This window comes from Rhinatrema bivittatum, chromosome 3 (assembly GCF_901001135.1).
Source record: "Rhinatrema bivittatum chromosome 3, aRhiBiv1.1, whole genome shotgun sequence".
Taxonomy (NCBI): Eukaryota; Metazoa; Chordata; class Amphibia; order Gymnophiona; family Rhinatrematidae; genus Rhinatrema; species Rhinatrema bivittatum.
The window spans coordinates 592882266-592894581 of NC_042617.1; the positions used below are offsets into that span (position 1 = coordinate 592882266).

Genomic DNA, 12316 nt, shown 5'->3' on the forward strand with positions numbered 1-12316 from the left:
CCTTTGGAGTATTTGTGTCTCAGTGCATGTTGCTAGTTCTTGTGCCCTAGTCTTGTTTGCTGTGTCTCTCTTACCTTGCTCTTTGCCTCATCCATGCCTTTTCCATGTTGTATTCATGCCCTAATCTTGTCTTGGGTCCTGTTCGTCCAGATGTCTTATTTGTCTTGTTCCATGTCTCTCTGTTTCCCCTCAGCTTGACTCCTTGGTTCTGACCCCAGCTTTGATCCCTGGTTTGGATCCCTGACCTCACTTGTCTGCTTCTTGCAGTCCTCAGGAAGAGAATTTTGGGCCAAAGAGTTAGTTGTAGAGGATTTTGTCCGTTTTGAAGAGCAGTTCCGCTTTTCAGTATTGGGAGAAGGACACTGGTGTTCAGGCTAAGGATGGACAAGGAGACCGAGATTTGAGGAAAGATTATTTGCTTTTTATGATGATGATTTCTGCAATCCTTGCATGGATGCTTTTCTATAAATTACGGCTAATCCTTTTATTTTGAACATCACTACCTTGACTGTTGCCTGTGAATGCAGTGTGGGACATTGAGAGAGAGAGCCTGAGTGCATCAAGAACCCAGGAGGTTGTGATTGTCCTCCCTGCTGATGGAAGCCCAGCGCCCAGGACCAGAAGTCTAGATGCATGAGAGAAGGAGAGGACCAGGATAGTGAGAGGCCATGAAACCAAGAGGAGGTTACAGATGGCACCCGAACAGGGATCAGACAATGTGTATATAATGGAGGATAACAGTGAGGAAGAATGTTTATTTTTGAACATTAATGTGGACTTTGCGGTTTTGGCCTAAAACCTTGGAAATTTGACAAGATGGCACTTTTCCCGCCCAGAGAGGAACAAGAAGGTGATCACGCGCCAAAATGCCAGGAAGAAACTGTGCGCAAGGACAGTGATGTCAACTGAAGTGTCATCACTTGACAGCAGTGTAGCGGGTACAGATTTTCCTGTGAAGGAAGTGGATCCTGGCCAGTATGAAGACAAGAGAGAGCGTGTACGTGGCCTTTCTGCCCATGAAGCAAAAACAAGGATCATCAGAGTTTGCCGGCGTTGGGGTACTAAGATACTTCTGACTCACAACTGAGCCTTTGGAGACAGATGGCTGACTTCTCTGCATCCCAGATGGAAGATGGCATCCTTCTGTCATGCCCAGATGAGGGTTGGACCTTAACAACTGGAGAGCTAACCAGCATCCTAACCAGCAGGGCTGCTGCCTATGCCGTGCTGCTGCTGACCAAGAGAAGCAGCAGCATGGCACAGGGCTGCTCCAGGAAGCAAAGGAATGTAGTTATTCTAACCCAGGAATCAACTTCAGTTAGCTGTGGTAGGGTGCCCCATGGTGGGTGCAGTTGAGTGTGCGGAGTACCACACTTTTCAGTGGCCACAACCAGTGGTGCTGCAGTGCTATCGACGTTGTACCCCAGTGTTCTTCGCTGATGCCAGTGCTAGACTAACTTGAACCAAGTCGGCAATGGTGAGTGCACTAACCTAAATGAGTATCGGGCAGGACCCTGATTCATCACCGCCTGCTGAGTTGAAGGGGAACACAGAGTAGCAACATCGGGAGTCAAACCTATAAGTCCCTCGAAGCTGTGAGGGAGTTGGCTGGATCTATAGTTACTGTTATTGCTGACACAGAAATGGGCTTAAGAGTTACCGAATGAGTGCAAGTTTATTTCAGAGGAGGCTCCCCTGAATTCGGGGACAGGATTAGTGTTCCTGCTGAAAGTGAGCGAACAAGTTGGAGTTTATCGATGCAGTTTTAAGTGCAGCTGTAAGAGAAGGTGAACCTCTGCAAGGTCGTCTCACTATGTAGACCATGAACTGGGCCTAGATGCCCAAAGGTTTCATCATCCTAGCCTCTTAGGAAGCACCAGATTTATTCATCAGCTTCTCGATTTTCAAGGAGGGGTGACTGGACTTCACTTAGCCACAACTATGACTCTTGGGAGTGGAATGTCGCAGTTTCAGCTAAAAGCATGGAGACGTTATGCCATCATGAATCTTTACATTATGGACCTTGTGTCCTTTAGAGTAACCCAGTAACAGTGTTGGTGAATCGCCTAGAAACCATCCTGGAGTTTTGCTGACAGTACCTGAAAAGTTCTTCTCTGCATGCAAATTTGGGGGTTTCAACTAGAGGCTCATCCAGCAGTGTTATGTTCCCTGTTTCCTCCAATAGTGGGCAAAGAAGATCTGCTGTTATCGCTTACTGAGGTGGCTGCTCCTGTTATGGTTACTTCTGGTGTCCTAGATCACTCAATACCATGGGTGGTTCCCAGAACTCTTGAAAGAGGGCAAACCCTCAAGCAGGCTTCACAAGCTGACTGGCTTGTTTGGAGAGACTCTGGCAATATTTGGACTGAGATATCCTTATGTCCCAGTCTACATCATGAATTACATCAAACATCACCGTAAGGAATGGATGTGGGAATACTCGGACAAGTATGTGATCAAAGATAAAACTTTTGACTTTTTGCAGTCACCCATCATACAGTATTGAAAAGGCCTAGAGAGTAAAGGATATGAAAATTGGATATAACATCTGTAAGCACACCATCCTGTATCAGCGGTGGGATAGGTTCATCAACGGGTTCCAGACTGAATTGCTTATTGCCAAATGGAATATCTATGAAGAAGCCTCATCTCAAGCATTATGACTCCCTGCCAATGGAAAGTAATGATGACCATAGGTCGTAAGTGATCAAGTATTTTTGTGCCATTTCCTCGTAGAAGGGTGGTGTGTTATCTGCTTAATGCTGCTGATCTTGCACTGTTAAAATTGATTAAAATAGTTTGTTGAATTGTTTGTTGCCATTTGTGGGGAGGGTGTTTATCTCTGTTTTTCAGAATTACCTCATGCAAACCTATAATCAACAGGCACCTGACCATGCAAAAACCCAAGAAGAATGATGGATAGATCCAGCTGCTGTTCTACATTGATTAGGAACACTCGTTTTCATGACGTATAAGAGTAGAAATGAATTTGGTTATTTGATGTTGGGATTTTTGTGATGTGATTATGCTTTGATTATTCCCAAAGATTTGTAGAATATCACCAAGAGGCATGTTGAAATATTGTGTTATCTTCTTTAAATTGTGTGATGTAGAGATGGGAATTGGGGATTGCTTTGTTAAATCTTATATTGAGGATTTATGTTAAAATATAAAACTCCAAGCTAAAAATTACACAATATTTTTAAAAATTATAAACTGGTGTTCAGTACACTCACTTTAAATATTTTGGTAACTACCACTTAATCCTATTCTAAGTAATTTAGCCCCCTATTTCATGTTTTGGTATTTGATGCTAAATGTGAAATTTTGACTGTCACCAGTATGGGCCTTGTTTCCTAACCCAGGAAACTCAATGAACCTGGTATAAGAGTGCATTAGTGGTTTGGTAAATGTTGATGGTTTTTCCCATTGTTTCCTGCGCAAGAGAGCCCAAGGACTATGTTTGTAGGGATGTCTTTGGACACGTCGTTCCCTGGAGATAAGATGTAGTTTTGTGCTTCTTTACACAGGTATTTCTCCGCTGAAGGGACACTTCATGCCTTGCAGCATAGGTTTTATTCCCCGGGAAGTTACCTGCAGCATTCTGCATCAAGAGGCCCCTGTTTGCCTTGACTGGGGATTTGGGAAGGTGATGATGATCATTTTTCTGTGGAAGGTTTTGAGATCATACGGTGACTTTTCCTGATGTTCCCCCAGGCTTGTAATAATGCCTGGGCCCTGTATTACTTCATGTGTGTGAATAAAATGCGTAGAATTAAAAAGCTATGCCAGACATAGTTTGGACTTGCGGATAAGCTTCCCCAGGTGACTAACTACTAAAATAACATCTGCATTTTCTGAAATGTCACATCTGCAATGTATTGTTGTCGTCATGTCATTGGACGGTAGAGGACTGAAAACAAATCTGAATGGGTCTCCTGCTCCAGCTCCTTTCTTTTTTTTGGCTGGCGGAGAATGTGTCGGTGGGTTTGCACCCTTACCTTATTTTCATCTGTTTGTTGCATTTTTGGATCTTCCCCTGGTAATGGTCCTTCCCTCTGCTTTTGGAATTGGTCAGTGCTGCCCTTTATATTCTGCTCAATTTAAATGTTCTCTTCCTTTTCTAGTTTTATGGAATTGAGTTCTGGTTCCTTAGTGTTTTGCTGCGTATTTGGAGTTGTTGATTCCAGTGAGTCCTCCGGCTGTTTTGATGTCCACTTTCTGTGATTGTTGGACTGCCAGACCATGGGCCTGTTCTTGTGAGTTATATCCCCTTCAGGGTAGGAGCACATTTTGGGACGACCTGCCTACCTAACCTTCAAGGGGCTTACAGTGTTTAGGAAGAGAACTTTCTCCATTTGGAGGAGCTGTTTCCCTTTTTAATATTGGGAAAAGCACACTTGCTCAGGCTAAGCATGGATAAGGAGAAATTGATTTTGGGAGTGATTATTTTGCTTTTCATGATGTTTTTGTAAACCTCATATGGTTGCTTTTCTTTAAATTACAGTAAATTCTTTTATTTTGAACACCAGTCCCTTAACTGTTGGCTGAGCTTTTTTTTTTATTCCATCCTTGGAGCATCTGAGTAAGAATACAACCAGCACCATGGGCCGTCGGAGGCTATGATCTTCCTCCCTGCCGGAAAAACCCTGGCACCCAGGTACAAAAGTCTAGATGCGTGAGAGGATCAAGATCAAGACAGTGAGAAAAGCACTGGGCATTGTTGCCTTTGGTGTTCAGAAACCAAGAGGGGGTTACAGATGGACCCCGGCATTGTGTATCTGTAACTTGCCTTATTCTTCCTTATAGGCGTCACGTTGCATTTCTCAACAGTAAGTTTCATCTGCCATTGAGATGCCTAATCCCCCTCTCAAACAAGGTCCACTTGCAATTTCTCACATCTAATAACTGCATCATTTTGTGTCATAAGAGAATTTGATCATTCTTCACCCCCTTTTCCGGATCATTTTTAAATATATAAAAGAACGAGATTCTCAGTCCCTGGAGCATCTGACTCCAGTGAAAGAAATGACCTCTCTGTCCCACTTTCTTGTGTGCTGTCCCTAAGCAAGCTAGCAGACCGCGTAGGACATTGAGCCTCTCATGAGTTACTCTCTCAGACCCCTTCTGAAAATCCAGGTACACAGTATCAGCCCGCTCATCCTTGGCAACATGTTCGTTAACTCCTTTTAAAAAAATCTAACAGATTTGTAAAGCAAGATTTCCCTTTGCTAAATTCATCTTAGTCTGGCTCTATCCAGGTGGCCAGTAGTCTTATTCTTCAGAATAGCTTCTACCATTTTGCCAGGTCCACTGGTCTGTGGTTTTCTGGATCACCCCTGGATCCATTTTTAAAAATGGCATTCTGTTAGCCACACTCCTATCTTCAGATCCATAACTGATTTGAATAAGTCTGCAGTTTCATTTTTTAATTGTTTCAGAACTCTGGACTCTATAGCATCGAGTCCCAGTGATTTGTTTGTTTTCCTTAATGCAGGATTTATGCTGCAATTTTCTATTTAGGCGATCTTGGATTTTTAATTTGTGTGTTAAATATTTGATGTGAGTTTTATGAAATGTATTTATTATTGTAACTTATTTTTTGTTTTGGGATTATTATCTGGAACTTGCTTTCGGATCCTCAGGATAGAAGACAAGGAATTAAGTTTGATTAATTTAAACAGATAAGGCTTGTGGATCAAAGGGTATATTGTCTAATATTTATTTATTTATTTTTTAAATTTATTTATTTAATTTTATATACCGACAACCGTTTGCACATCGTGCCGGTTTACAAGTAACTTACAACCAAAGATATATAGGCAAAGCCTTTACAAGTAACAGTATGTAACATAAACGTCGTAACAGTCGTTTGACTAGGCGTTGTCTGATGCTGAAATAGGTATCCTCACACCTCGCTCGTTTCATTGCAAAGATCAGTGGTGCCACTCTTGTTGGTGCCAAACGCTTGTGAATATTAAAAGTTAGAGAATGGTGGGGGGGGGGGAGGGAAGGGAGCAGAAGGGTGAGAGTAGGGAGGAATAGAACATGGGGAGTGAAGAAAGAGAGGGAAAGAATGGGCCTGGCACTCCCCCCCATCCATTTACACATACTCAAACCATGCGCACACACAGGAGCCTCCCCGTGGCAGCCCCACCAGGAGGGGATGTATTATAAGTGCCCTAATTGTGTGTGTGAGTGACGGGGAGTGGAGTGAACGGCAGACTGAGTTTACATCATGCCATCTAATGATTGGCTTTTCTGCTAGTACATTGTATAATTTACTTACATTTCAGTACCTGAGATGCAAATAAAAACGCTTCCACCATTGTGGTCTGTGTTTCCTTTATTCAGCTTGCTGCTCTTGGTTTTCTCTTTCCAATCCAGCTTTTGTACCTCCTCCTTTTCCTTCTCTATCATCTCCCTTTCTCTTTTTCATCTCTTTCTCTTTTTCATCGCTCTCCCTTCAGCATAATTTCTCTCCTTTTCTTTCATTCCTAATTCTCACCTGTCTACCCTTCCCATTATTTCACTTTCACACTCTATTTCCCCTTTCCCATTTCTCACAGTCCCTTGGCTTTCTGTTCCTCCTGTCTCATAGGCTTCTTATCTCCTCCTGACATTCATGTCGTCCAGCAATAACGGCCTCAGGTTTTCTTACCTCACTTCCTTCTCTTTCCCATTTCTCACAGTCCCTTGGCTTTCTGTTCCTCCTGTCTCATAGGCTTCTTATCTCCTCCTCACATTCATGTCGTCCAGCAATAACGGCCTCAGGTTTTCTTGCCTCACTTCCTTCTCTTTCCCATTTCTCACAGTCCCTTGGCTTTCTGTTCCTCATGTCTCATAGGCTTCTTATCTCCTCCTGACATTCATGTCTTCCAGCAATAACGGCCTCAGGTTTTCTTGCCTCACTTCCTTCTCTTTCCCATTTCTCACAGTCCCTTGGCTTTCTGTTCCTCCTGTCTCATAGGCTTCTTATCTCCTCCTCCTGACATTCATGTCTTCCAGCAGTAATGGCCTCAGGTTTTCTTGCCTCACTTCCTTCTCTTTCCCATTTCTCACAGTCCCTTGGCTTTCTGTTCCTCCTGTCTCATAGGCTTCTTATCTCCTCCTGACATTCATGTCTTCCAGCAGTAACGGCCTCAGGTTTTCTTGCCTCACTTCCTTCTCTTTCCCATTTCTCACAGTCCCTTGGCTTTCTGTTCCTCCTGTCTCATAGACTTCTTATTCCTCCTCCTGACATTCATGTCTTCCAGCAGTAACGGCCTCAGGTTTTCTTGCCTCACTTCCTTCTCTTTCCCATTTCTCACACTCCCTTGGCTTTCTGTTCCTCCTGTCTCATAGGCTTCTTATCTCCTCCTCCTGACATTCATGTCTTCCAGCAGTAACGGCCTCAGGTTTTCTTGCCTCACTTCCTTCTCTTTCCCATTTCTCACAGTCCCTTGGCTTTCTGTTCCTCCTGTCTCATAGGCTTCTTATCTCCTCCTGATATTCATGTCTTCCAGCAGTAAGGGCCTCAGGTTTTCTTGCCTCACTTCCTTCTCTTTCCCATTTCTCACAGTCCCTTGGCTTTCTGTTCCTCCTGTCTCATAGGCTTCTTATCTCCTCCTGACATTCATGTCGTCCAGCAATAACGGCCTCAGGTTTTCTTGCCTCACTTCCTGCTCTTTCCCATTTCTCACAGTCCCTTGGCTTTCCGTTCCTCCTGTCTCATAGGCTTCTTATTTCCTCCTGACATTCATGTCTTCCAGCAGTAACGGCCTCAGGTTTTCTTGCCTCACTTCCTTCTCTTTCCCATTTCTCACAGTCCCTTGGCTTTCCGTTCCTCCTGTCTCATAGGCTTCTTATCTCCTCCTGACATTCATGTCTTCCAGCAGTAAAGGCCTCAGGTTTTCTTGCCTCACTTCCTTCTCTTTCCCATTTCTTACAGTCCCTTGGCTTTCTGTTCCTCCTGTCTCATAGGCTTCTTATCTCCTCCTGACATTCATGTCTTCCAGCAATAACAGCCTCAGGTTTTCTTGCCTCTCTTCCTTATCTTTCCCATTTCTCACAGTCCCTTGGCTTTCTGTTCCTCCTGTCTCAGACTTCTTATCTCCTCCTCCTGACATTCATGTCTTCCAGCAATAACGGCCTCAGGTTTTCTTGCCTCACTTCCTTCTCTTTCCCATTTCTCACAGTCCCTTGGCTTTCTGTTCCTCCTGTCTCATAGGCTTCTTATCTCCTCCTAACATTCATGTCTTTTAGCAGTAACGGCCTCAGGTTTTCTTGCCTCACTTCCTTCTCTTTCCCATTTCTCACAGTCCCTTGGCTTTCTGTTCCTCTTGTCTCATAGGCTTCTTATCTCCTCCTCCTGACATTCATGTCTTCCAGCAGTAATGGCCTCAGGTTTTCTTGCCTCACTTCCTTCTCTTTCCCATTTCTCACAGTCCCTTGGCTTTCTGTTCCTCCTGTCTCATAGGCTTCTTATCTCCTCCTGACATTCATGTCGTCCAGCAATAACGGCCTCAGGTTTTCTTGTCTCACTTCCTTCTCTTTCCCATTTCTCGCAGTCCCTTGGCTTTCTGTTCCTCCTGTCTCATAGGCTTCTTATCTCCTCCTCCTGACTTTCATGTCTTCCAGCAGTAACGGCCTCAGGTTTTCTTGCCTCACTTCCTTCTCTTTCCCATTTCTCACAGTCCCTTGGCTTTCTGTTCCTCCTGTCTCATAGGCTTCTTATCTCCTCCTGACATTCATGTCTTCCAGCAATAACGGCCTCAGGTTTTCTTGTCTCACTTCCTTCTCATAGGCTTCTTATCTCCTCCTGACATTCATGTCTTCCAGCAGTAACGGCCTCAGGTTTTCTTGCCTCACTTCCTTCTCTTTCACCATTTTCCCTGCATTCATTCCAACTCTTCCACCAGTCTCTCCCCACCTTCCCAGTATTTACCATCTCCTTTCCCCATTTCTCACCCCAGCATTCAACGTGCTCCCCTCTCACCACATTCCTCCTTTCTTTCCTTCATCTTTGTCTCCCTCTTCTTTCATGTCCCTCACTCCCCTATCCCTGCCATGTGCAGCCTGCTCACTCAGTCTTCCTTCTCTCTGCTGGCAGGGCTGCTCTGTTTTATCTGCTTCCTCCTGTCTCTCTGGCATCAGGTAGGAGAAGGGGGGTATCAGAAAGAGCAGAGCCACATTGTTTGCTCTGTGCCGTTAGCATATTAGGATCCCTAACCTGCAGCACTGCTCCTCATGAAGGCAACTCTTTCTCCTCTCTTTCTCTGTGTGGCAGCTGGGTTTCTATGGATGTGGAAGAGGTTCAGGAAGCAGCCCAGAAAATCCAGGCTTTTATAAAATGCCTGAAGTTCAGTCACCAAGGGCCTTTTTTACAGTCATTTGGTGTGTGATCTCTTGGTTTCTCCTTCTCCCACATTAGCAGTGCATCTTATCGGACAGTCTGTAGAGCATTTTACGCTGCCATTGTGTGTTGCTCTTACCTGTGTCCCCTGACCCTTGGGAATCTGTGGATGATGTCTCCAGAGTGTTGGAGGAGTGTCTGAGTTACCTGTACCACTGGGCTGCCGAGCATCGACACTAGCAATGAGTTAAGGTGTAAAGCTGTGCATAATAATTATTGGAAGAGTACACAGCAAGTGCTTAAGTCATGTAATATAAGTATAGTAATATTATTGTAATTGTAATCATTATAATCTTTCAAATGTGTGTTTATAGTCCTGAAAATGAGATTACTTGCCGGACAATGTTGCGGAGATCAAGAATGATGGAAATTAATTTTACCTCCCTCGGTGAAATCAGTAACAATTACCCTCAGTATATTTATTATAATTATCATAGTGTTTTAGCTTTCTCCAGCTATGTTGTGATGACTGCACACAGAAAATAAGGGATTGTATTTCATTGACCTGCTTTTGCCTCACTCTTCTCATTAAGTGATATGCAACACTAAATAGAGGTTTTGGTTTGTGATTCTAAGCCTGATTTTCTTACTGTCTTGCGATAGAGCTCTCAAGCCTTTTCTTCCCTTGCCCCAGCTGCGTCTCCTTTTTTTGTCGCATACACCTACTGCACTTGTAACCTCTTTTTCCCCCTCCCCACCAGGACTTGTCTGGCTCCATCGATGACTTGCCAACAGGAACTGAAGCGACTCTGAGTTCAGCCGTCAGCGTCTCAGGCTCCACCAGCAGCCAGGGGGAGCAGAGCAATCCAGCGCAGTCGCCTTTCTCCCCTCATGCTTCCCCCCATCTCTCCAGCATCCCTGGAGGTCCTTCGCCTTCTCCTGTGGGCTCTCCTGTTGGAAGCAACCAGTCTAGATCTGACCCTATCTCTCCTGCAAGTATCCCTGGTAAGTCCTGCGTGGAAGAAACGGTTGTTGCACTGCATCGATGTTGAACATGGTAGTCTGACAGCTGTGACTTCTCTACAGCGCTTCCACCCTTTGATCGGATACTTAAATACCTTGAATGTTTTCAGCAGGATGTATAAATAGGTTTCGCTCTGACAAGCCACAGCAGTACCAACCTGCAGAATGGTCACCTAACCCATCTGTGTGGCTCATTGCTCTGTTATCGGAGAATGTGCATGAAAAGAAGCAGTTTTGCTCTCTGTTACGCACGACTACTTCAAAGGTGGGACAGAGTCACAAGTCAGTTTAGTCATCCTTAGCCAGTAAAATAAGTAACTTCTGCAGTCTATCATTTGTTTCATCCTTTTTAGAAATGGGGTGGGTGGAACCTGATGACTCCGGGGGATGTGCATATTTACCTTGATGGCATAAATACAATTTACAGCTACGCTAAAGAATGATATCAGAAATGCATTTTATCCTATATCACACAATGGCAAGATAAATAAATGAGAACCTACTAAAAAAAATGGAGAGATTTTGCTAGGTTCACTTTTTTGTTTTTTTTCTGTATTAAAATAAAACGAATTGTCGCGTACACTACTCCTAGTTACATTTGATTTGCCTTGTTTGCGCGGAGATTTCCTTTTGAGTAAGGTATGTGTTATTTGCTCTGAAATTTAGGTTTATTTAATAGCAGGGAGATAGTTGTTGGGTTTTTTTGCAGTTTCCTCTGTATCAATTTGTTTTTTTTAGTCTGGTATTTTCCTCTTTGAGTTCCAGCTCAGTTGATTCTGGCCTTTCTTGCTTTATGGCACCTTGAGCAGCTTTTCACAACCACCTTAGGGTTTTCCATCATTTTTATAAACTCCCCCCACACACACACATATCTAGCACAGGTTTTGCAATGATAGTCCAAGGTGAGAGACCAGGGCTGCTTATGGAACTGGCCACTCGGTGTTGGTATTGTTTGATGACTAGGACGCTCTCTGCCTAGAGGCTGTAAACGTCATTTCCTCAACCCTGGTCAGCCAAAGGAACAGGAATAATCCAGGTGTCCTGCATGGCCTTGTGCAGCGCTACCACTTTCTTAATTCTTTTTGTTACTTGGTATCTGCTCTTATAAAAGCTTTCACATACCTTTCAAATAAATAAGACTTGTGTACCAAACATAGCCTTCTCTTGTGTACAGTTTAGCCTGTTTGGGAGCTACAACAGGACATGAAATTTCCAATCTACATTTGAAAGACATGCACCCTGGATTGATTCATACCAAGTATTTTGAGCCTCCATAGTCTGAAATTTGCTAGATATGGATAAATTAGTTAGTTATTACCTGATAATTTTCTTTCCTTGAGTCCAGCCAGACCAGTCCAGATGAATGGATTATGCTCCCTGATAAGCAGTTGGAGACAAAGATCAACAGTTCACTGACGTCATAATATGTAAAAAGCTAACTGTGGACAACATTAATTCCAAAACATCATACATTTTTTTTTAGGGCTTCTAAACAGAAATAACAAGAAAGCAAAAAGGAAACAAAATCTACAAACCCAATAAGGTACTGACCTGGGTTTTGTAGAAATATGAGCAATCATTCATAATTCTGCACATGATTTCAGGTGCATATTAGTTTAGCAGTACAGGCAGGGTACTGGGCTGGGCTGAATAGACTCAAGATTTGAAATCATCAGGTAATAACTAATTTCTCCTTTCTCTACATCTAGTCAGACCAGTCCCGATGAGTGGGATGTACCCAAGCTACTCCTGACTGGGGTGAGAAGCTACTAAACCTGCTCTCAAGACCTTCCTAGCACTCACCTCCAAGCGATAATGTTTTGAAAGGAATGTAAGAAGGAACAATAGCTGCTCCCCAAAATTACAGAGGGAACACCAATCATAAATCTGCCCATATTGCTTTAACTCTTATGGAATGAGTGTCCATCTGTTTAGGTGAGGACCTATAGCTGCATCACC

General features: G+C 43.7%; 1 protein-coding gene across 3 annotated transcripts in view; it reads left to right on the top strand.

Moving 5' to 3' along the window:
- Positions 1–12316, top strand: part of ARID1B (AT-rich interaction domain 1B) — a 1291555-nt gene that overhangs the window by 753792 nt on the left and 525447 nt on the right. For all 3 annotated transcript variants that reach the window (XM_029596714.1, XM_029596717.1, XM_029596715.1), the window contains exon 5: positions 10096–10339. In XM_029596714.1, the coding sequence (XP_029452574.1) occupies positions 10096–10339 (244 nt within the window). The remainder of the gene's footprint in view (positions 1–10095; positions 10340–12316) is intronic.